Here is a 25,377-nt window from a genome sequence, read left to right as displayed (position 1 = left end):
CTGGTAACCAAACTTTATTAACTTTAAGGGTTTCTTAAAGGGTTTCTTGTCCAGGTGTTTATGGATTTCAGTGGCTTTCCTGTGCATTCTCATCTGATAGTTGTTGGCATGGTCCAGAATTTCAAACAGCATTTTATGCCCAGGATGGTTTATAATGTGTTCTGCTATTGCTGATTTTTCTGGCTGACCCAGTCTGCAGTGTCTGTCATGTTCCTTGGTTCGTGTTTGAACCTGTGTTTGGTGGTCCCTATGTAGACTTGTTGTCCACAGCCTCCTGCAGCTGTGAGAGGGTCTCTTTTGTCCTTTGCTGAGTGCAGCATTTGCTGGATTTTCTTGGTCAGTTTGTAAACCATTTGGAGGTTGTGTATCCTTACCACTTTCTCTATTCTGTCTGAGACTCCTTTGATGTATGGTAAAAGTAGCTTCCCTTTGGGTGGTTGTTTGTCTTCAATTCATCTAGACTGGTCTCTACAGGTTAATGGTTATTTACTACTGGGAATAACTGAAGAGAAAATGATAGTTTAAAAAGTCTAAAATAGTGAGATTAATGAAATGGGAGAAGTTGGGTGGAAGAAACAATTAAATAATCACACAGGTGGTAGAAACTTGACTAAAGATTGTGAATGGCAGTGTAGGAAAGTTGTGCAGGGCACTATTGTGAGAGGGTATTACAGCCAACAGGACTGGAACCACAATAAGGGCCTGCTGCTTTCTGACAGACATTGTAGTACCTGCATATGGTAATTGAGGTAATACACTGGAGTTGAACAACCAAGGATAAATGTGACGCAGCTCCTAGAATGTACTGTAAAAAGGAGTTTTTGAAGTGGCACACTATAGGAAATATGGCTTGTGTTTTACGGAAGAGAATTATACACAGACTGTCCATATTTTGTATTAATATTTGTACCTTTTAAATCTTTTAAGTCCACATAAAACTGAAGCTACAAAATCTTTCATTAACAAATGTGTTGCAGGAAATAGTTTGCAAGCCAGACTGTCCCATGATTCTGATTAAAGCAGCAGTAGCCCATTTATAGTTTCCCAATTCTTAGGGTGATGGTTAGGTTGGCCAAGAAGAGCACTTAATTAATAGCTTACACTTAGACATTCTGAACACCAGGCATTCCCACACTGTGTGTCCATTTACTTGCCTTGCTTTGATAATTGCAGAATAATGATGGCATTGTTCATGCTTCTCCTCTAGATCAAGAGGACATTCCAGAACAGCTGAAAAGCAGTGTGTCACATCCATCTGGGGACATTGTTAGTGGAAACCATGTCCCAGCCAGTGTGCCAGCAACAGGCAATTTACAGCAGGACAGAAGTGAGTTTCAGCTCAAATGTGTGAATACTTTTTTTGGGATAGCTTGCTTATCAAATTATTATTCTATCCCTCCCTTTTCCCAAAACTGGGACTCAGAGCAGCTTACAAGATTAAAACGGTACAATTAAAAACATAGAATTTTTTTTTACATTAAAACAGAATTAAATTAATGCAAAGTATGTGGAAGTTATAGCTTTTGTAACCTCTAGTCTAAAATGCATTAAATTTTGTCTTTTAAAACTAGCTAATATTCAGTGGAGAAATGTTCCTTGATAATTGCTAAAACAGATTGCATATCTAAAATAATGTAAAACCACTAAAGTCTGCACCTCATTTACTGATGTGATGTCCCATTTAATGCTAGTATGAAAAACTGTTAGTGAAGCTCTTTTAGGTTTTCCACTCATGCAAACAGTAGCATTTTTGTTGTTCCGTTGACTGGCCCAGTACTAGTTGTGCAACTAGTTGTGTATACAAGTTGTAGGATTCTCTTTCTAAGAATAAGAAATAATATTAATTGCACTACCAAAGTGACCCTGTTAGTCTAAAGAAATCAATTATTTACTTTTTAATTTTTATTTTGCTGTATTGAAAGCCAGAGCCTTGACATCCAGTGTTTTCTCAGGGGGAGTTCATGGTGTGAACTATATGACGTATGAATTTTTCAGAGGAAAGTTCATGACTGTGGTGTTTCCTCTTGAGATGACCCATATTTTGTGAATGCTGAAGTAGTAGCCTGTTCTGGACAGATAGCAGTTGGTGGTTATAACTAGGCACACTGTTAAGTTCACAGTACATTTCACAGTTCATAGAGCTAAATATATAAATATGACTGTAAATAGTAATTTACTGGAGAAGGTTTACCTCTGATCAGATGCCAGGGCAGATAAATAAAAACTGATGGAGTCTTAATGGAAGAAATTTAACTGATTAGAACTCTGACTCCTGCCTCGTGGATGGCATGCATGGGAATAAACCCTAGGAAAGTGGATTGTTCCTCCTGCTATCCCAGAATGACCCTTCATGTTAAGTACAATCTCTCATTCTTGACAGATAGCAGTTGATGCTTATAACTTGAAACATTATTATGTTCGCAGTACATTCCCGTTTATAGATCTAATTACATTAGCTTAAAAATATTATTTCTGCTCATGTAAAGGTAAGGCAAGTAGCCATATATTTGAAGATAATCAACAAAGATATATAGAAAAAATGCCAGTATGAGAAATACCAGTGCCTTGAGTGTATTAGCATCTAAAAACTTAAAAATAGAAATCTAGACAGCCTTTAGGGAGATAGAGAAAGAGGGTTGGACTAAACTTGTGTTTTTTTCCTATACCCATTCCTATTGCCTTTGCCTCTTGAACATCTCTTCCAAACCAAACCCCCCCCCCCCCATCTGTTAGCCTAACAATATTTTGTGACAAGGGACTGGGATTCTGAAAGGCAGCACCTGAGGAGCTGATTCAGCTGCATCTTTTGATGGTGGGGCAGCTGGATAGGTGATGGAAATCATTTTAACAGTCTTCTTATTTCTAATATCTGACAGCTGAAAATGGTGTACCCAGTTTAAGTTATGTTCTCAAATTTCAGTAAGACATGTCTTAATATGCACAGCTGGACTTTTCCATTATGAACACTATATAGCCAACCTTTCCTAGGTATTAAGTGTTTGCTAGGAAGAGCTTGATGCGTATCTTATAGAACACCTGTACAATTTTTAGTATGGTTCTTAATTGTATTTGATGCACTTTGTTTCATTGACCTACTGCCTGTTGAATATACTTCCTGTACATGTTAGATGGAGCCAAAACAATACCCTCAGAGGAACAAAGGTATCTTGAAGAACAGCAAGACGAAGCAGAGCAGAAATGGGAAGAATGGCGAGACCAGGAGGAAGTAAGGCACACAGAGAGGCAGGAAGCTTTTGAAAAAGAGCAAGAAGAGCTGGAAAAAATGGTAATGTCTTTGATTTTTCCTGATTTAAAAAAAATGTGTTTCTATAGTCTGTAATATAAGGTGTTTCTTTCTAGACATCTATTCTATTTACTAGATTAGAACTGTAAATACACAAGACAGTGGCAGCATGGAGAGTTGCCATTGTTCACATTGTGCAGGTTTATGTTGAAGTCAATCCTACTGGCTCAAGTGTGTCTGCTTCCCCAGGAAATGTTTTCTTCTCTTTCATTTTTTAATTGTGGACTTGCAGCCAGGCTAGCCTTGGCATCAATTCCACCCATGAATGATGAAAGGAAAATAAAAGTAACCAAGAAGGAAAGTGGAGGCAGAATTACTGATACCATTTTGGCTGTCCCATAGAAACTACAAGGAGAATTTGTGGGCTCATATGGCAGTCATTCTGCCATTAAAGTAACATGAAATCCTGCATTTCCAAGGATGCTGGTATTAAACTGGTTTAAGTTGGTCTTCAGACAAGGGACTAAAACATATTTTAGGTGCTTCAACATGTCACTGTCTGCCTTAGCTTCAGTCCTTATTAATACCAAGTGATTGCTTATTGTTAAACATCCACACATTAAATTTTTACATATTTTCAGAATACTTTTGAGAGGTTATTTGGGTTTTTCTAAGATACAGCTTTAAACATTGCTGCAGCTGATGCACATTACTCTTCTGGGTATCTGCTGGATAGCGGAATTATTATGCCCAGAACCTGTGTGTATATTATCATGTAACTTCTAAAAATGAAGCAATACAATATTTTCCTTAGGAAAGAAGTTAACCATATCAGAAGTAATCTACTATTTTCTCTAGTAAACTCTATTCTTGTACAGATGCTGCATGTTGTATGGGGGGAAGTCTTAAAATTGTCAGATTTTTCTGTTGTTGCAGGCCCTCTTCAAATGTCTGAACAGTTCAAATGGCTATTGATGACAGATAAGGACTATTTACTTCTAATACCTCACTAGTGGAAAGCAGGGGTGCTTAATTTTTTAGAAAAAAATCATGTAAACCATGGAATGGATAGATGTTCCCATTTGGGGAATGATGCAAACTTTCTCATACAGAACTGACTTTTCTACAGTGTTCTGAATAGAACAGATAAAACAGTACAGTATTAACATTTCTTTATGTTTAACTTACTTGTGAATATGAGCTTGTAGTTCTTATAACCAATTTACAGCAACTAATTTATTATTCTTATGGAATTACAGGATGCTGAATGTGGGTTGAAAGAATCAGTAATACCAGGCTGATCGCCCCCTTCTGTTCTGTTAAATATCATGCTTCTCATGTTTTTCTTAAGCATATTCAAGAAACAGTGGAAGCTAATGAGAAAAACCCTTATGAAGAGGTAACCAGTTTGGAAACCAGTATACCAAAGTATGATCAGCAAGAAGGTGGCAATATTCCTAATCCACTTGAAAAGTACATGAAAATAATACAGCAAAATCAAGAGCAAGAACTTGTACTCAAGGTGCCACTTTCTATTACTGTAGATACAGTGTGATTTGAAATTGGTTTACTATGAAAGTAAGGCTCAGGAGTCTTGTTCCCATCATATTTGTCTCTGTATTGGACAAGCATGCAGGACAGCTTGTGTACACAATCATCCAAAGAATGGAAAAAAGGCCAGGGATTGAAGACCTAAATTCTGTTCTACTGGAAAGTCAGGATAGGGTGTACTTATCGTTTCCCTTCTCTCACTTGAGATTCATCTAGTAATTATAATTAGTAGACAAATTGGCAAAATATCCAATTCCTTCTGTTGATAACTGATAATTAATTTCCTATTATGCTTGATAGTAATGTAAAGCTTACATAGTTTTGGATATAAGCAGATTAAAATTAAGTCTAATATTTGAATGTCATAGCAGTCCTCCACAAGTACTTCTGTGCGCTAGTATCCAAAACTGAGTATCATAACCAGTCAAAACTAATAACTAGAAAGTGTTGTCCCTTCAATATTTCTGTACTTTACCTTTCTTAGTCATTCCTGATCATTTGTAATACACAGTGATAACTACTTTAATTCTTGCAACCTACAGAGTGGATCAGTGCAAGATCGTCTGCTTTGGATTTTGAGTAGATCAGAGGTGGCTAACATGGGTCTCCCCAGTACTTCTGGGGTAATCCTGCTTTTGCCTGTTCCTTTCTGATCTACGGGAGAGTAGAGCAGACAGCTTTCACCTTTTTCCATCAGGAGTTAACACCATTGCTCCCTGCTGACTAGAAAAAAGCATTTCACATTTCAGCTCTCTGATGACTTGATAGATAGCATTTCACTTGGATTTGGCAATACTTGAAAAATGAGTAAACAAATGCTATATGCCTCTGGTTTTTTAGCATTTGCCGCATAAATGTACAATCACAGATCTCTTGCAAAACAACCAAAGGGTGGGTTCTGTGGTGGGATTCAATGCATTCCACATTCAAGTATGCTGAACTAAATTTCTAATGCACTGAATTTAGTTATGAAGCAGCCCAAACACTAGCATATCATTTTTGAATACCCTGGCCTGGTAAAGCAGAAACAGGGAAAGGGTGAACTGCATGTGTTTCCCCCGAGTCCTTTTGCAGCCCTTGAAGCCCCCTGCCCATCCAAGCCCCACATTTTTAAAAAAAGAAATGGTGTAATGTTTATCTGAAAACGGTGCCTGAAGTACCTCAAATGAGTGCAGAATGCTCTCCCACATCTCCAGAACCCTATACCCTCCTCAAAGTATCCCCCTATTTGGGTATATATTGGCCCAAATGACGACTGGAAGTGATGTTGTGTTGCTTCCAGTTGCCATTTTGGCTGATAGACAGACAGCCAAATACAGAAGTACTTAGTGGCTAGGACTAGTGTGTTCTTCCTGCAGTAGAAACTGGCTCTGTCCACTGAACCAGCCTTGATATAGTGTCCTCTTAGTGTTCTAGTTGGATGCCTGAGAGAAGTTAGAATGCAAGGCCATGTACCATTTAGGTTCTTCTCTCAAAGTGATCAAACTCCAACCAGTGCTTGGAAAACCTACTTCATTGGACTATTTCCAGGATATTTCAGCTAGTAGGAGGCATAGTATGATTTTTAATCCAAAAAAGTAATATTTCTAGTTTCTCAATGCAGTTGCAGTAAGTGGGACTCAGGCCCTGTACAGACTGGCCTGAAAGGCCAGCCTGGGGGCAGAGTCAGGGCATCGCATCCACATAATGCACACCCTGACTCCACCCCCCTGGGCATCTTGATGGAGGGGCTGGAGGCCGCCCTTTCAGGGCTGTTTGCACAGCTCCTCAATTCCCATTATTGTCTTAAGTCCAATTGATTTTATTGGGTCTTCAAGAATAATGGTAGATTTAAGCTGTTGAATCTGACAGTAACCATACCGCCTAGTCTGGTACCTGAGCAAAGTTGTTTTTATTCTCCCTTTTTCATCACATTCCTCAATAGTAATACATTTTGAAGTGGCCTATCTATACTAATTTATGTACAGTATTGAAGAGTATTTGAAATGATATAAGCCTGTTTCGCAGAAATACTAAAGATGCTAAAGAAACCATTAACATTTTCCTCTTTCTGTTAGAACTCTAAGAATGAAGAAGCTGACGCACCATCTGAGAGACTCCCAGATAGTGACAGGGAGGACAGGTACGCATCGTCCCAGTGCTTGCATTTTTGGTTCATGCTTAGCTTCTGGTTTGTGTTGATGCTGTTTATTAAATACAATGAATTTGCAGACCAATTACTTAACAGTAAAAATGGCTTCTTTCTCTTGTCGGGTAATCTTCAAGTATCATATTTACAGATAAGCGATTCCCTTTACCTTCAGTGAGAAGGTAATCTAGAGTGGATTAGCTCATTTTATTATTCCAAAAATTAATTTGAACACCTTTCTTGCAAAAGAATGCCTTGCACCCAGGTTTTGTGCTGGAATAGGGAGGTTCAGGCAGGGTCACTGGAGAAGGCATTTTCTCAAATGGAAAGAGCAAACTCCCCAGTTAGCTGGATGTCATTATAGTGTTCCAAAAGAGCTGGAAAAGTAGCTTATTCTTCAACTGTGAAGCAGCAGTTACCTTGTACGGTGGTAGGCAATCCCATGGACACATAGTTCAAAGGCAGTATTCATCCTCTTTTCTCCTCATCCATTCAATCCCATGCTCACTTGGATACAAGGTGACCTGGTAAAGTCACTTCTAATAAGAAGTGATGTTCAGGGAGGAATAATTATTCAGGAAGTAGAATTCTGCTCAGGCAGAGATGGCCCTGTATGTAGTGGGATATTTACACCAAGCCTTCTTGGTCTTGCTTTTATCCTCTGACATGAAGGAAGGATGATTATTTCCAAAAACAGAAGAGACTTCTCCATCTAAAAGTCTACATCGTTAGACTTTTCTCTCCCAGATACTTTTACGCTTCTTTAAAGAAATATTAAAAAGTTTTAGCATTTAAAGAGTAGGATGTCCCAGATCCTTTCCCTTCTCAGGAGTGCTTGATAAATATACAATATATTTTTCTGAAGGACAGAGGATTGCCTGCCTAATCCCAGAAGATAAAAAATATTTCTTTAGAAGGCCTTATGAAGTATCAGACTTATTTACAATGGCAGGAGCAGGAAAAGTGTGAGCCCAAGACTATTTTTGTATCTCCCAGACCCATTTTTAAAAACATCTATTCAGTTATCTATTTATCACTGGCCCAAGAGAGCTCTTTTCTTTCCAACAATTAATTTCTGGGTCAGTTCCTGTTTGGAAGTGGGGATCTTTCCCTGGGCCCAAAAGGGGCATTTGGGGACAGGAAATGCATGTATGGAGGTGTATGGTCATCCTTGGTCTCCTGGGGGGGCAGTGCCATCTCTAATCCTGAACAGTTGCTTGCCCTTGTATTAGAACTCTGTTGCGGCTACTTTATTCAATAGAGCTATTTGATGGGCCAAGGAGTTAGTAGAAATACCCTAGAACAATGTCAAATTGAGACAAGGAGTGAATAAATGACTAAAGCAGCAGGCTTTATGGCAGACTCACGGTTCCATCATATCTCTTTGTGCCAGACTGACTCACTGCAGTTTTCAGCACCTGCCATGGTTGCTGATCTGGCTGGGCGGCACCATCTATGTCTGAAAAATTGAAGTGTTGATGCAAAATCAAAGGCCAGATTCTACTAGGCTTCCACTTCAGTCTCTTATGGCAGGGGATTGCCCTTGACAGTGTCTTATTGGAGACAAAGGACAAAAAGAAAGCAGTGCTCACAGGGGCTGAAAAGGAATTGATCTGTTCAAATCCAAGCTAGTGCAGAGAGAGTATTGGAAGTTGGACATGTTGACCTTGAGTTTGCCAAAAGGACATACACCTTTCCTCCTCTCCCCCAAGTAAACAGGGTCCTCAGAAAAATGATTGCAATAGTTCTTGGTTGCTGAGCAAGGAATGGTATTCCAAGTTGATGGCTTCATCAGGCCAGGAGCTATGGTCCTTGAATATAGCTGTCTTTATGAATAGCATTTTGTCAGTGATATAACAGGAAAGTGTGCGATCCCGAAGAATGTTAAACTGGTTTTGATCCTCAGTCAAGCCTAGACAAGATATAAGGGCTGTAGTTCTTAACAAGGTTGAATGCTTGTCTGTTGTGTCTGTTGCTAAACATCCACACATAAAAGGCTTTAAGGGGGGCATCTGTTCTTTACTTTCTGGTTAGCATTTCCATCTCAAATTTGAAAGGTTGCAGTACTGAAAGCTCCCATCTGACTTCCTTTCAAACACTTAAGAAAGACAACCATAAAACCCTTATTCCTAGTTGCCATAATATCATTTAGGAGAGTCTGTACTTGGATCTTTGTCAGTTACCATCTTTTTAGTTTCAGTGAGGACTCTGTTCTTTGGCTAGATCTTATTCCTAAGGCTGCTCTGTGTTCCACACAGAAGTGATTTTTACCATCTTTTTATCTCACTTTAAAACAAGTAGAGAACAGCAATGATGTGTGATCTTTGCTCAACACTTAAAAATTATTTATGCTAGAGAATGTAGATTGCCTGATTATGGCCTGGTACAGACCGGTGTTATGCACCAGCCTGGGGCTGATTTTAGGGCTCGGGAGAGTGGAGTGTCTGCATGCTCCCAAGCCCTACCACGTACTGCTGAAACCATCATGGCTTGCCCCGTCCATACGGGGGCCGCCATGTTGATATAAGCGTGGCACAGCATCCAAATGGCGCGACATGTACCTCATTGGTATGCATGAGGGTGCCAGTGGCACCCCACATGCGCACTAAAAAGAATCTGCCAGAAGTGGGTTCTTTTTAGGGCTCCTGGAGGCCACGCTGTTTGGTTGCTGCAGCCTCCGTTGGGTGTCTTGCTGCCCCATTCTTCCTGTCTGTTCAGCCCCTTTGTTTATATTATTTCATCCACTATCTATGGGTCAAAAGGTTGCTGCAACATTATCTAGTTTATCTAGATGCCTGAAGGCCTCTGTTACCTTACATTTTACAACTTGATCTTCCCATTTGTTAAACATTCCAGGTCAGGTGTCTCTCCTTCAACAGAAGCATTTTTTAGGAAATGAGTGCTTCAAAAGATAGTTTCTCATAATCAACAATGACTACTTGAAAATTTACCATTTTAGATTATCCTCCTGTTGCAGGAAAAAGTAAAGGTGGAATTACTGTAAAATATCTTTTTCTGAAATGGATGGAAAATAATCTGTTCCATCCAGGTTGGCAGTCTTCTGAAGTGGGGAGGTGGGATTACACCATGTTTGCCACTAATTGCCATTGTTGCTGAAGTTTACTGAGTTCTACTGATTCGCTGGTTCAAATGATTCTTTACCAGATAGGAATAGTTTCTTCTATTAATTAAGAGTAGAGTTTAGCTATCCTGAGCCTGGGAAAAGTGTCTTATTTCCTAGCAAGAAAGCCATTCAGACTAATTTGAATGTAGTGTTCTGCCTTCTGAAGCAGTTTGAGGAATGAATCCACGAGTATCCTCAAAACATTGCAGAAAAGGAAAGTTCCAGTAAGTCCAACTTTCCTTTACTTTTCATTTGAGGAAAATTGACATAGGTTCCAAGATGATCTTATTGTCTTGCTGAATATATGACACTGTTGCTTACAACATAAGTAGCAATTCATGGTTCAGGGCTTGCTCCATGCAGGGGGATTGGGAAGAGGGGAAGAGACAAGTTTATGGAGGCCAGTAGGAGCTTATTCCAAGTTGTATTTTTCTTTCTTCCCCAGCTTTAGTGCAGCAGGCACTCTTCATGAAGAACCTGATGAGGATTTCTGGTGAATATCAACTAGCAATAGCTATCTGATTAGATGAAAAATGGACCCATTATGAAAGAGAAACCAATGTGTAGAAGAGATAGTGGTCTTTCAGAACACTTTGAAATATTTCAGTCTGAAGAGTAATGAAGAAATAGTGCACCTGACTGCATCATGAGATGTTGGGATATAGTCTTCAGTTTTGTAACAGATGCAAAGAGAGCTGTTTTGGGAGTAACATTTCAACTTTATCAGCTTATTTCACCTGCTCTATTATATAGATGTGGGTGAAGAGAAAATTGAATCAGATTGTTTTGTCCTTTTTTAAAAAATGAACATGTTTTAATTGTGTGATTTCTCAGTATAAATCCACCCAAATGATACTCTTTCAGAACCTGTTGAAGGCTTTACAGGTCAACAAATATTTATTGCCAATAGCTCTTGAATGGTAGTGAAATTCACATTAATTTGCTTCTTTAAGGGAAGTGTATTTGAAGAGTCTTTAAATGTTTGTTTATTAACTCTAGTTCTAAATATTTTTTGTAGGAATAACTGTATTCATTTTAAACAGTCAAGTGATTTTTAATTTTGTCCCCCATAATGAAAACTTTCTGTTAAATTTAATTGTAGTTAAACTGATTAATTCACATTGATTATTATTCTTAAGGATGTTTATAGGAAGAAGACAGTATGTTTAAACTTGGAAATGCCTTTCCATAAATGGAAAATGACAACTTTTCACACTTCAACAAGAAAGGCATTCTTGAAAGCTTCAGTTGTTGATGAAACAGGGAAGATTGACCATGTATTACTACTGGAAGATTGTCTGAACTAATTAAAATTGAATGATTCATATTATTGTTCTGTAGAGGAAACTTGCTTTGGAGAGAGAGAGATTGATTTGCTAATTACAAATCTTGATGTTGATAATACTTTGTTAACATCTCAGATCTGTATGCCAGGTGGTTTACAGAACTTAAAACACATCTCTATTTATGTCACATACTTGTCTTCTAAAACAAGAAATGCTGTAGGTTGTCATCGATGATGCTCAGCAAATTTATGGGTCAAAAGAGCTCTGATTTTCCATACTTTTCTCAGCAGGCATTAAATATGAGGCTCAGTGCTATATAAAATGCTAGACAATTTTTTTTCTTTAGCACAAAAAGTTCTAGTCAAAAAACAGTTGCTGAAATCAAAAACTGGCAAATTGAACACTTAGCAGTTTTCTGTATAATCTGTGTTCTCTAACTTTCAATTTTTTATTGTTTCTTTTAAACACACAACTAATTTTTAGTTGTCTATAGATCTCCGCAGTTCTAGACTGCTTCTTGGACAGAAGCAGACTATTGCAAAATTTAAAAGCTTGACAGTAAAATCTTAGTATTGTTGCTTGTTTTTCTAATATACAGGCAACACACATACCTTCAGAAGTCAGATTTGTTTCAGTAAGATTCATGCACAGAACACTGCTACATGAATACTATAGTGTGATAGTGTGATAAGATCCATCTCCTAGTTTACTAAAAATTGTTCCCACACTTTTCAACATGTGCCAAAACTTACTTGTGTGCCACCTTGAAAAGTAGAAGTGATAATCTTTACTATCCCACCTGTTCATCTGGAAATATTCTTAAAATAATCATACACAGATATTGGTTCTATTATCTACAAATATTTATTGTAACACTTGGATATAACTACAGGAAGCCCTTGGCACTGATAGAAAATATTGATTCACGGTTAGGTTACAAAAAATTTATACATAGCAAAATTGAATGCTCTTTACATAAAAAATATTAGACTACTAAAACAAAACTTCAAAAAACTCCCAGTAATAACTACACAGAATTAGAAAAGAATTAGGCTTTAAGACACTGTCTGTTACCTTTATGCAAACACTGGACTAGAAAGAACATCACCTGCATTGCTGTAGAAATTTATTTCCTTCATGCAACAGGTAAAAACAAACACTAAGCTATTTTTAATCTGCTCTATATAGATTTTGCCTCTTTAATAAAACAAAAAGATTCGGCATGTAACAAACTCAAATGCAAGGTAATACCTGAATTATTTTCCACATTGTTACTTTTTTTTTAACCTTTATTCTTTTTAAAGAAATGTGTACTTTTATCTTTATACATTTCTGCATGGTCTGAAGGAGCGTTTTAATATTCAGCGAACATTCAAAACATGGATGTATGACTTGACTCTTTACTGCTTTAAAACTCACTGATGTACTTTAATTTTCTTCAACATGTATATTTTTTTAAAAAATAGCACACCAAAGATACCATCACTAGTACTCAAGCTAGCACTGAATGTTTCTGAAAATGTTAAAAGGCAGATTTATGGGGAACAGTTTTAAAATGGCACCCAATGTTTTACTGAACATCAAATTTCTTGTACAAGAATACATAAGCATTGTCTATTCTGTTGAGCACCAAAGTTGAGACGGGTGGTTGACCTGTGCTCTGTATGGCTATGGGTTTGTAAGTCCTAAAATTTATATTTTGTCACTTAAAAACAGTTAAATTACTGTCATTTCCACAAGGTAACACTTTCCACTTTGATAAAACACAGACAGGATAATGATCTCCCGCTGCTATATAAATGTTTAAGACATTTATAGAAAATAAACATTAAGGCAAAGCTGACATTTATTTTCTGAGAAGGGGATCATTATCCTGAGCCAATAATCTGTCTACATTCCATCAAATAAACATAAAAATAAACTTGGGGCGTTAGCACCCAGCTTTCTCTGATAAGTGCAATAGAAAAACGGTGGCTCATAATAGCGTCATTGAAAGGGGAGTGGCTCAGAAAACAATACTTCTGGCATTTAGTCAATAAAATCCAGTTTTAATTTTGACAGAAACTAAATAAGCCGATTTGTAACGTCTGAAATTGTATGAAATAACCATAACCATCAGTATTTAGAATTAAAGGAATAACTATCTAGTTGAGTACTAGAGTCTTAGTTACTTACACCTGTGTAATTATATACAACCTTTTAAAATCTTCTCATCATTGCAGGGCTGGATACCAACTCTGGTATCCTGTTTGGGAAAGAGTGTGTTCCTTCAGTAATTGTATGAATGCCAAGAGTATCCATGAAGATTCCTGACTTGGTAACTTGTGTTTTTCTAATGTGGTCTAAAATGAGAACCCTCCCCACCCTCTCCCTTGGCAATTCCCAACTGAATGCTAAAAGGAATGAAGGATACCCACTTCAAATTTTCCCTATTAACATGGCCCAGGAACATGAATATGAAGTTTTTGTACTTCTATATTTGCTTGAACATACATCTGTTCTGCAGAGTAGCTGCTTGGTGATTTGTCAGAGCTATAAAATTCTTCCGAAAAAGGACTCTGGCAAACATTTATGTGTAAGAATTGAGTTGCTCTTTGGATCGAGACTGGATATCCTGAAGCTCCTGTTCTTCTTTTGCTTTGATATCCTGGTAAGCCTGCATTTTGCTTGCATCCTTTAAGTAGGCCCAGTTAGAGGACAGTATCATGAGGAAGTGGATCTGGAAGAGAAGGGTGAGTATGATGGCTAGTGAGCATGTCAAGAGGCAAAGCAGGCAGCTAGTAAGATTAATAAAAAGTTACCCTACATTATTAAGTATTAAAATAGGCAGAAAAGCTGCTTTCTAAAGATCTCTAGAATTTTGCATGCTAGTAGCTGGCAAAGGTTAGTAGGAAATATTAAGGAAAAGGCAGGTTAATGCAAAAGAACAGAAATTGAAAAGCTTTGAAAATACTTTGCAAGTTTACATGCTGAAGAGCAACTCAAAAGATAAATTTGCGGTAGTTCCTTCCCTTCTGTTTTACTTTTTCCACTCACTTGAATTAAGGAAATCAGCATAGTAACCTCTTAGTTGCTTTCTGCTATATTTACTTGTGTGTGTGTGTGTGTGTGTGTGTGTGTGTGTGTGTGTGTGTGTGTGGGTCTATTATATAAAAGTGTTTGTTTTATGTGTCAAATGCCCACTGTGGGAGTTCACCAGAGAGAAGTAACCTATTTGCACATAGCCTGTACCACAAAGGTTAGTGTCCATTTCTTGTAGGCTGGAGCTACAAGAAGAATATGAATGTCTGTGTACACCATAGCGAGAAGACTGTGTGGGCTTCACTTCTCTATGCAAATAAGCGTATATTGTGTGGATTGGAAATTTCCACTATTAAAAAGTCTATTCTCCTGTGAGCCTTAGTGAGCTGTGTTTCAAACACAGTAGGTTTGGGCTAGTAAACTGGCTAGTGAAGTAGAGAATGTCAGAGATGAGGCAAATGTGTAATATTTGAAAACAGCACTTTGCTGACAATCTGATAAGGTAGACAGTAGCAGTTGTCAAGAACCAGGCTTGTATCTTGTGTGTTATCTATTGTAAAACAGATACTTTATTATTTTTCAGATTAGTGAATAGCAAAGATGAAATAACTTATTACAGGCCCTTAATTGATCCAGTAATGGTTTCAGAGATGATGCTTGGGGGGTGGAAAGCTTGATGTTAAATGAAAGCCCTTCTTCCTTTAAAAGGACTGATTTACAACATCACTAAAATAATAGAATCCTCTCACAAGTATAGAAAATAGCCAGATCTCACCCACATTGTCATTCATATACAAGAAATAATTTGTATTAGTCTAAAAAGCTTAAAGAGGCTTAATGAAGCTATTTACAATTTATTGTAACAAACTTCAAAAAAACTAGACTCTTTAGTCTAGGGTGTCAGTGGTATTTCAAGCTACATAATGCAGCTCTTTACTGGGCGTTATGCAATTTAGAATTTAGTGCAGCAATCTTCCCGACTCTTAAACTTCAAAACAGCATAGTTATATGTAGTAGCCATCATGTAGATCAGCTGGTGGAAGAGAACAAAATACATTGTATAAGAGACAACAAATTCTTCAAGCCTTTTAGGCAGTCGTGTTAGAATCAAAATGTTTACTGGGTCAGGCAATGATTTTGGTGAAAGCTATGGGCAAAAATGGCTGGTTTTTTGTTTTTTGTTTTAATCTAAGCAATATAGAAAGGCATGGTTCCTCCAGTATAAAGGACATGATAGTGCATTAGCCCCCCCCCAAAAAAAAATATGGCTGATAAAAGATTAAAATCTCATTGTTACAACAATTCCTTGACTGCAGCGCATTTTACTGTTAAATTCTCTGTTTCTAATATTCTGTGGCCACTTTAAAGAATCTACTGGTAATTCAGCCTGATTCAGTACACTTGACTATATTCCAACCAAAAGGTCTATGTTCTCATATTCTCAAAAAGCTCTGAAGGAAGGAAAGACAGGAGTTTTAATTCAAACTATTTCCAGTGATGGGGCAATTCTGAATTGGCCTGACACTCTGGCATTCTAAAAACTAAATTGCCAAAAAAAAAAAAAGAAAAGAAAAGGAAATGCCATAGGTTGTCCATGCAACAGGATGGAGTTAAATAAAGTAGCCAAAAACTATTATAAAGCTTGCTTTGATGCAAAGCTTTTATTGGTAAATGTAAGCACTTGCCTGCTGTTTGGAATATCCTGAGAAAACTACAGCCAGGTGCCAACAAATACAAAAAGTATTACTTGGTTTAAGTTAAACAATATTTGAATAATTATGTCTGAAAAAGGAAAAAACAATTGTTACCTTGAAAGAGAGAGGGAATGATAATACTCACCAGGGCTATGACAGTAGCGCCAGCTCCAGCACAGGCCACAATGAACAGGTGGTAAGACAAATAGAACTACAACAATAAAGTGGAAATATAATAAATTCAGATATGTAGTGGCATGTTGTATCGCAGTACAGTTATTGGGTGGCTGCCCAGTGTGCAAGGAAATCTGATTGCTTTTGCTATTACAGCATATTTATTTTGCATTGTTAGTATATGCAACCAGTGCTCAGTTGTAATGGGATGGATGAGCGCTAAAAAATTCCAGCTGAGAGGTGTTCAACCTGTTCTCCCTGAAAGCTCCAGTTGGTAACTTAGGGGTGCTCTTTCCTACTAGAACAGGAATGGGAATCACATGCCTTTCCAGATACTGCTAGACTGCAACTCCCAGCAGCCTTAGTACCATAGCTAATGGTGGGCACTGGTGGGAGTTACAGTCCAAACACTTTCAGAAGGCCTCATGATACCTGCTTCTACACTAGAGGCTCAAGTGAGATCTGGTGCAGAATAACCTTTCAGCTTCTCAGAAATCAGACATGGATAAGCTGGTTTTTGTTCTCATAACCTCCCAATTTGGTATACCTTTGAAAAAGGCAGTGAAGCTTCATCTGAGATCTTGCATCAAAGGTGTAGTTATGATAATGTGTTTTATCTCCTCCTTCAGCCCCTGAAACCTACCTTAAAAGCTAGCCAGCAGTTCTAAGTGAAAGAGAACTGGAGAGCTGGTGAGCAGGGTGCTGCAAGAGGATGTGTGACAGAGTTGGAAGAGGACACTGCAGGGTTCCCTGTTTCCATGCCTTGCACTGTCAATTGTCGTCAGGAGTGGGTTTTCACACCACCCTGCAGTACCCTGCTCACCAGTGCTGCAGATCTTTGTCACTCAGAACTGCTGAATGGCTTTTAAGATGGGTTTCAGGAGCATTTGCAATCATAGTAGTAGTGCCACAATTGTAAATGTGAATAGGGAATAGTTATGCAGTTGTAAGCCTAGCTTCCCCCATTATCGCTGACTAACAGGTTGAGGCCTTCAATTTATGTAGAACTTAGAAACAAGAATTTTGAATGGGGACCAAACTTTACAAAAGCATAACACCAATTTTTTGGCTTGAATCTGTTTCCTAATCCAATCCAAAATGCTGTTCTTGACCTATAAAGCCCTGTACAGTTTGGGATCTTGTGATCTAAAAATGCAAAAAGGATCTTCCTGCACAGGTCCCATTTTATTATGTGTGTGCCTTAAGATCAGCCTAAGAAAAGATGCACTTCTCAGTCTAAAGGGTGGCCATACCCTTAAGAGAGGGTAGCTTAGCTTAAAAATGGTTGAAGACAGATGTCTTCAAAACTTTGTTCATCATCCAAAGCAAATTACAATCTTAATTTCTTTTGAGACACACATTTAGTATTTTAGCAGGCTTCTGAGAACATTTATGAACTAGCTGTCAAGGTGTTGAAACAAGCACTGGACGTTAAAAGACTTCTTTACCTCTGGTGTGCTGCACATGTCTGCTAAGGCCGAACCACAGGCTTTGCCAGGTACAGCATTCCAAGGGATGATTCCTGAAGTTAAAATACCACAGAAATTACCATTAATGCTGTTAGCTGACATAATTCTGTCTTTCTCAAGTCTCGTTTCCCTTCTACACCCACATGAAAGTTCTGTTTCTTTATCATGCACCCACACATTGACCAGTTCAATCTGGAATTGGCATTAGCAAGTATGAAATCATTTAACTGTGTTCTCTTTCTACATCCAGGATAGTCTCCTTGCCAAAAGATGTTCTCAGATCTAGCATTCCCATATGTCAGACAAATGGTTGTTTTAGTCACTACGGACATTGTCATGCTGTGCTTATTTCCTATATTGATAATGTTAATGGATTGCTAGAAAAGATGTCTAATACTTTTCAGGATTTTTCTTAAATTAGGATTGAAGGCTATGTTCTTATTTGTTTAATCATCTTGTAATTCTTTTCCTTCTTTTGGCCTTGTGCCCTATCAGACTTCCTTCTTCTATAATTTCTCTGCTTCCATTCCTCAATACACATCTTCCTTCCAATCCATTTTCTCTTCTGGAAGTGTTCTTTTAGAAGAACTACACAATTTTATTACAATGTCAAATTAGTCACAGTCCTTGACCATGGGTTTTGGGAAGGGACTCAAAGCAGTAGGTACAAGACCCATAATGCAGGAATAAAAGATGATGGCAGCAATACTTCACAGTCCCTCCCTGCAGACTTAAGCAGACAACTCTGGAAAAGACCTGGTGGAAGCTGCAGAGGGAAGTTTCCATCACCAGCCCAGATCACCAAATGCCTTAAGGACAGGTTTTTTTCCTAACCTGCTTCTTTATTTTATTTACCGTATATACTCGTGTATAAGTCGACCTCATGTATAAGTCAAGGTCAACTTTTGGGGCCAAAAATATGGATTTTCATATGACCCATGCATAAGTCAAGGGTGTGCTCCCCTCAGTGTCTCCCTCACTGGGCTTTCCTCACAAAAGAAGCCCAGAAAGGGAGAGGCTTTGGGGTGATCGCGCATCCTCCTGGCGTCTCCTCAGCCAGGTCCCTTCGCTGAGGAAAGGGCCTCACCGAAAAGAGGCTTTTGGGGAAGGAGATCGCCCTTCCCAGTGTCGCCTGAGCGAGGCTCCTTCCCAAGGGAAGGGGTTTTGCCCAGGAGAGGCTTCTGGGGAGGGTGATCGCCCTTCCCAGTGTCCCCTGAGCGAGGCTCCTTCCCAAGGGAAGGGATCTCGCCCAGGAGAGGCTTCTGGGGAAGGCGATCGCCATCCCCAGCCTCTCCTCCGCCCGGCTCTTTCCCCACGGAAGGGGCCTGGCTGAGGAGAGGCTTTGGGGAGGGTGATTGCCATCCCTGTTGTCTCCTCATCCAGGCCCCTTCTCAGGGGGAGGAAGAGCCTGGTGGAAGAGATGCTGCAGGGCGTGAGATCGTCTCCCTCACTGGGAGGGAGCCGGGCCAAGCGGGGGCTGCGGGGCAATTGGTCACCCTTGACAGCGTCTCCCCAGCTGGGCTATCTCTTGCAGAGGTAGCCCGGCTGGGGAGAGGCTTAGTCAAAGTACAGTACCGCATTGCCCCATAGATAAGTCAACCCGCAATTTTGGACGCCATTTTGGGGCAAAAATGTCTCGACTTATAGTCGAGTATATACGGTATATCCTGCTTTTCTCCCACGGGACCAAAAGTGGATCGCACCATACATTGAAACAATACATGTAGAAAGAATCTGGAGTACAAAATTTTTTCAAAATCATTCAGTACATACTGCATAAGTAAATCTCACCTGGTTTTGCTAGTAAAATAAAGCAGTAAAGTACTCTCTTCAAGTACACTATTATTTATTTGACTGGCAGTCTAGAGGAATAATGCCAGGCCCCAAAAGCAGTAGTGTATCTTATTTTTTTAAAAGCATATACTTTGTTAGTTTGTTTAAATAACAGTTACCTGATTGAAACTAGGCTGGGTTAATCCTCCCTCCCCTTTAGAGTCTACTTTATTTCCAAATATGCATGTACAGAAGAATTAGAAAAACTTGTCTTTGGGTTTCCAACTGCATGTCACTGGGAGTGGTCAGGTAATCTTGATTTCCAAATCTTAGTTTTGATCCTGGGTTACAACAGATAATGAATGAATCAAGTCCAAATCCCAAGCAGGGCCCCAATGCAACATCACCTTCCAAATATGTGCAGGCTAGTTCTACTTCCCAGTTCTTTTGGGCCCATTTTTATTATTCAAAAACCTTTTACTAAACTTTTAGTTCTCTAGGCTACCAACCTTATCCCAGCTGGCTAAATCCTCATATAACTGCATCTTAACCGAACAACTTTTTTGTCCCTCCCTTTGCTCCACTCCCTGATATTCTATAGTCCATACTATACAACTGTACTTTGTGGCATGTAAATAATCCAATGCTTATTCTGACATGTTCCACTTATTAGAGGTTCACTGCTTTATTAATGAATTCCATCACTTCTGGGAAGCCAGATGCTTGTTCCCTCTTCTAAACACACATGCACACACAATTATCCTCTTTTCATTGATTTAATTGAAGCTTAAGAATCATAAAATGCACAACCAGTACAAATCTAACCTTAGCTACTAAATGATATTGCTACTGTAGATCTGACTGAGATAAATTTAACTTTTTAGTTGCCTCCCCTTAAAAAAAAGCCTCCTCCAAATAGCAGAATATTATTCCCTTATTCTCAACCTAGATAAATGTTGCTCTTAATGTGGCTGAGCCTGGTCTGTGCTGGTTTTTGCTGTCTGCCTTAATTGGACTCTACTGTGAAATATACCAATTTAAAGAAAGCTCCATGACATTAGAGTACAGTGGTACCTCGGGATACGAAATACCCAGGTTACGAAATTTTCGGGATACGAAAAAATCCCATAGGGAATCATTGTTCCGGGTTACGAATGTTTTTTCGGGATACGAAAAAACTTTTGGTGCTTTTTTTCGGCTTTTTCGCACGGAATCGCGGCTTTTCCCCATTAGCGCCTATGGCAATTCGGCTTACGAAGGCTTTTCGGGTTACGAAAGCGGCCGCGGAACGAATTAATTTCGTAACCCGAGGCACCACTGTACTTATACTTCTCTGTGTGGAAAAGCTACTGCTTTGTCATAATTTACTGGAGTATCCTGGAAGAAGACATGCCTAGCTGACTGGAACAGGAGCACTCCACCCTGCAGAATTTTCTTGAACATCCCATCATTTCTATAGCCCCTTTTATGTACAGGCCTCTTCATTGTCACCTTGCTTATATCCCACTCACAGGGACACGTGCTTCCACCTTTGTACAGCTAAACTGGCACTGACTGCACTTGCATTTGTCCAAAACACAGGCATTTTTCAAATGTTTTCTTTCTGAAAATTGATCTGATCTGAAAAAACAGTCATGGAGTTACTTACATCCAGGAACTCATCTACTTTCAAACATGAACTCTTTTAAAACAACACACAAATGGTTGCTGCTAACAATTGAAAATCTCCATCCAAATAGAAAATTACAGGTTTAGCCATCACAATTTCAAAGACAGAGAAAAGCTTAGTGAAGTATTGTAGAAACTCACGAATCAACTGGAGTCTGGATATGACTTCAAAGGGTCAACAGATTTGATTTGGGGCTCAGTTTTCCATCCTTGCATCTAATGGTCACCTGCCTTTGATGTGATCATGGCCCCCCTTCACCTAATTTCAGTTCCTGTCCTCCCCACTCCCCCACAAAGCAGAAATAGCTATATATAATAATATAATTAGTCATACAGGGATCTGCATAATATATGTAATACTGAATTTATTTTTGGTGTAAGAAAAAAAAAATCTAGACTCCTTCCCACTAAAGTTTTAGCTGTAATTTACTGTCCACATAGCAAGTATATATATTCCAAAATCAAAAGCTAAAAGGAAATGATTTGTAAAACTACATATACTTTGCACTGTAGACATAGTAAGAACATTCAGAGATCTAGTCAAATGTTTCCATTTACAACACTAGCCTGAGATTCATTTATTTTTAAGTATTTGACGATGGGGTCAGGCTTGCCTAAGCAGTTTATATTGCTGATTGTTTTATTATTAAGCCTGATATTGTAATGCGGATAACAGCTGCAAAATCACTTTAGATAAATGACTTGCCAAATACAGTTAAACTGGATGCATTTGGAAAGGGGTCAGTGTAATCTGCATTAATTGAAAAAGTAATGACATGTTCATAGACTCCACACTTGGTTGCTGTTCAGTTCATCTCATAAGCTAAGACAACCCTCTTGAAGATGGGTCAAGGAAAGAAGATAAAACATTTAATCAGGATTAAAATAAGTACCGTATTGCCTGATATCCACACAGATCTGGTCGGCTGAAGCTGTCATATTTGCTGGGAGCGATCTGATGACTTCACAAGTTGACCATATGTTATAGAACATAAACACTGGCACAGCAGAGAAGCCAAAGACGCCCAGCCAGGCCACCCCAAGTACATAGGTGAGGAAAACAAACTGTGAAGAGGAGACAGACACATTTCACAGAGCTCAGATTTTGCAACCTTCAGGGTGTAATTATGTGTTATCACATTTGTCAGTAAACACACAAGCAATTCTATCATGTTAAAAAATTAAGTAGGATATGAGCAATCAGGACTTACCCCTCTACCTTTTCAGACAGTACTCTAACTGAAGGGTTTCCGAGGTCATGCCAATTGCGGGGCTGGGAGGTTATGTCTGCAGTGCTCTCCTAGCCATGCGGTATGTTACAAAAAGGCAGACACAACGGCTTACCTCAAGCCCAGGAGAGTGCTGCATAGTCATTTATCAGTGCCCTGACCTAGAGTGCCTCAGAAGCCTTTTGGATGGAGTGTTGCCTGTCTGGAAAGGTAGGCGGTTTGCGGGTGTGTGTGTGTGTGTGTGTGTCATGTTCAGTTAATGGTTGTAAAAGGTATGAGAGATTTTAAATTGCGAGATTTTAAGTCTGGCTTACAGTTTGAAAACTACTGAACCAGGATGCCAGGAAAACAGAGCACAAAAAAACTTAGATCCAGAAAGAGCAGAATCTTAAGATAGAGATCAAAGGTGGCTTTTATTTTTCCTCCTACCTATCCATTCTTTTTCCTTTTGTAGGATCCAAGGCAGCTTGTAAGAGAGACTAAAGCAGAATGGAAATCTAAAAATAATATTCCTATACCAAACAAACTAATTTGCACTATATTAGTTTTTTAAAAAATTAATTCGATAAAATATTTTGTGGGAGAAGTGTGTGTATGTGTGTATTCTCATATCTCCAATACAGTAATCTTTGAAAGGCAACATTTTAGATAACTTCATGAAAAACCTAGTATCAAAGCCATATGTGACCACTGAGGGAAAGGGCCACAGTTCAGTGGTAAAGCACATGTGCATGCTCCCAGGTTTAATTCCCAGCACCTTCCAGAAAGACTAAGAAAAATTCTTGATTGAAACACTGGAGAGGCACCACCACACAGTGAAGACAACACAATTGGTCTGCCCTCAGTATATGACAGCTAAGTAAGTTGCCTACATTTGGGAGAGAAAGCACTAGGTATTCCAAATATTGTGAGAGCCAGCATGGCATAGTGTTTGAGCATTGAACTACAACTCCGGAGACCAGGGTCTGAATCCTTGCTTGGCCATGGGGAATCTACTGGGTTACCCTGGACAAGTCACATTCTCTCAGCCTTGGAAGAAGGCAAAGACAGCCCCCCCCCCAACAAATCTTGCCAAGAAAACCCATGATAGGTTTGCCTTAGGGATACCATAAATTGAAAACAACATGAAAGCACACAACAGTAATGAAGTCCAACTATTAAATGGTACCATTGCACTGCTGTGGTCACTTCAAGGACCAAAGAGAAGCAAAATATATTTTAAATTCCTTAAGAAACATTTTGTAACCAGATATGTTTGAAAGAATTCATCCAGGTTAAGCAGGTATGAGGGCTGCCAAATCACATCTTCTCAATGCATGCATCTGCTTTTAGAAATGACATCCATTTGGGGAGGGAGGCAATTCAGATTAAAACCATTACGGGGAGAGGATTAATGCTGAAGAATGTGATAATGGTTTGACAACTTCCCTTCCATGTCAAACAACTTCAGTAGTTAACTTTTGTTGACACCTGGGATCTTTTCACATTATGCAGTTATAGCATAGTGATTCCACTTTAGATGACATGGCTGCATCCTATGGAGACCTGGGATATGTAGTTTGATGAAGCACCAGAGGTCTCTGGCTGTGGAGTCTAAATGCCCTTCTCCAAACTGCAAAACCCAGAATTCCATACAATGGAATCATCACACTGAAAGTGGGATCATAGAACTATCATCATACACTGTGGAAGGGCCCTTTTAGAAGATTTTTTCATTGGAGAAACTTTCAACCCCAGTATTATGTGCAGCGTATGTTTGGCTCATGTATGGTAGTAAGCTGGTAGCATTAACAAAATCATGCAAAAAAGACCATGACGATTAAATTGGACAAGATTCAGCAATATAACTAATTAACCACTAGTTAAAATAAAGAGTCTCCTGATTAGAACGTACTTGATGAGAATCAATCAAGCATTCGGCATGAATATATTTAACCAACAAATCATTTCAAGTCTAAACCTTTCCTTTTGGGTCTAAAACACTCTTAAAACTCTGGGCTTCAGTACTTGAAACATTTTCCTCATCCCTTACATCTGAGACTGCTGAACACTGAAATCACAGTTTTTACAGAGAGTCTCATTAACCCTTTCCCCAATTTTTATTGGCTGGGGCTGCATCCCCACTGCAGAAATAAATTAGTTTGACACTACTTTAACTTTTATAGCTTAATGCTATGGAATTACAATATTTGTAGTTTGATGGGGTACCAGACCTCTGACAGGAAAGACTGTATATCTTACAAAACCAAATCTTGAGAATTCTGTAGCATTGATCCATGGCAGTTGAAGTGGTGTCAAACTGCTTTATTTCTACAGTGTGGCAGCAGTTCATGCTGCTGTCAAAATCTAGGTCTACCTTGAAGTCTTTGTCAAGGCTTTCCCTTCCTGAATGTGCTTAAGGTCCACTGAGATTGCTGGAAAGGCATCATTTTAAACCTTATGCCTTTTCTAGACATTGCTTGCTTACAGATCTTAGCCTCCTCTTACTCTTTAACCTGATTTCCTATTGTAAACTTTACCTGTGCAATTTATTGTGTTTTCTTATGTGTACTCACTATTTTGGGTGCACATGATTCCACTTTAATTGCCATGATTCTGTTCCATGGAATCCTGGGTGTTTAGAATTCACAGCCAAAGATCTCCTGCCTCCCAGAAATCAAATGACCCGTTATTTGCCAACTCTTGAATCCTAGCTCCATGGCCTCACTCTTTCAGCCCAGTTACTCCAACTAAATTCTTTCTGGAGCTATATATAAACTCCCTAGAGAAACAGATCTGTTTTGTGTGTGATAAAGTAGGACAAAGTTTCTAATACATGCTCCTGTCAAGATTAAAAACACTGCATATGTATGTGTATCTGAGAATATGAGGAAATTTAGATAAGTGTCTGAAGGGGACATTATATTAACAAAACCAATTAAACTATCCTTTATCTGCACAGAAAATGCAATCTGGACTGCATTTTTTAAAAAAGGAATAAAAATGCACATATTTTCATATAAAAGCTAGTATGGTT

At 38.8% G+C, this 25,377-nt stretch overlaps 2 protein-coding genes across 14 annotated transcripts in view; one reads left to right on the top strand and one right to left on the bottom strand.

The window, feature by feature from the left end:
• OFD1 (OFD1 centriole and centriolar satellite protein) overlaps positions 1–11,374 on the top strand; it is a 37,098-nt gene extending 25,724 nt beyond the window's left edge. For 5 of the 6 annotated variants that reach the window (XM_042460828.1, XM_042460827.1, XM_042460829.1 and 2 more), the window contains exons 19-23: positions 1,208–1,327; positions 3,129–3,286; positions 4,596–4,766; positions 6,853–6,917; positions 10,493–11,374. In XM_042460828.1, the coding sequence (XP_042316762.1) occupies positions 1,208–1,327; positions 3,129–3,286; positions 4,596–4,766; positions 6,853–6,917; positions 10,493–10,544 (566 nt within the window). In that variant the 3' untranslated portion in view covers positions 10,545–11,374. The remainder of the gene's footprint in view (positions 1–1,207; positions 1,328–3,128; positions 3,287–4,595; positions 4,767–6,852; positions 6,918–10,492) is intronic. The other variant, XM_042460830.1, reaches the window with a different exon arrangement.
• An 800-nt stretch (positions 11,375–12,174) lies between these two features.
• The window catches only part of GPM6B (glycoprotein M6B), a 148,562-nt gene continuing 135,359 nt past the window's right edge, over positions 12,175–25,377 (bottom strand). For 6 of the 8 annotated variants that reach the window (XM_042460834.1, XM_042460838.1, XM_042460839.1 and 3 more), the window contains 4 exons: positions 22,026–22,197; positions 17,671–17,744; positions 16,194–16,259; positions 12,175–14,052 (listed from right to left, as the gene is read on the bottom strand). In XM_042460834.1, coding sequence (XP_042316768.1) covers positions 13,903–14,052; positions 16,194–16,259; positions 17,671–17,744; positions 22,026–22,197 — 462 coding nt within the window. In that variant the 3' untranslated portion in view covers positions 12,175–13,902. Of the gene's footprint in view, positions 15,388–15,855; positions 16,066–16,193; positions 16,260–17,670; positions 17,745–22,025; positions 22,198–25,377 lie in introns of those variants that run through there. The other 2 variants (XM_042460835.1, XM_042460836.1) reach the window with 2 other exon arrangements.

This window comes from Sceloporus undulatus, chromosome 3 (genome assembly GCF_019175285.1).
Source record: "Sceloporus undulatus isolate JIND9_A2432 ecotype Alabama chromosome 3, SceUnd_v1.1, whole genome shotgun sequence".
Lineage (NCBI taxonomy): Eukaryota > Metazoa > Chordata > Lepidosauria > Squamata > Phrynosomatidae > Sceloporus > Sceloporus undulatus.
This window is presented reverse-complemented; position numbering and strand designations above follow the sequence as displayed.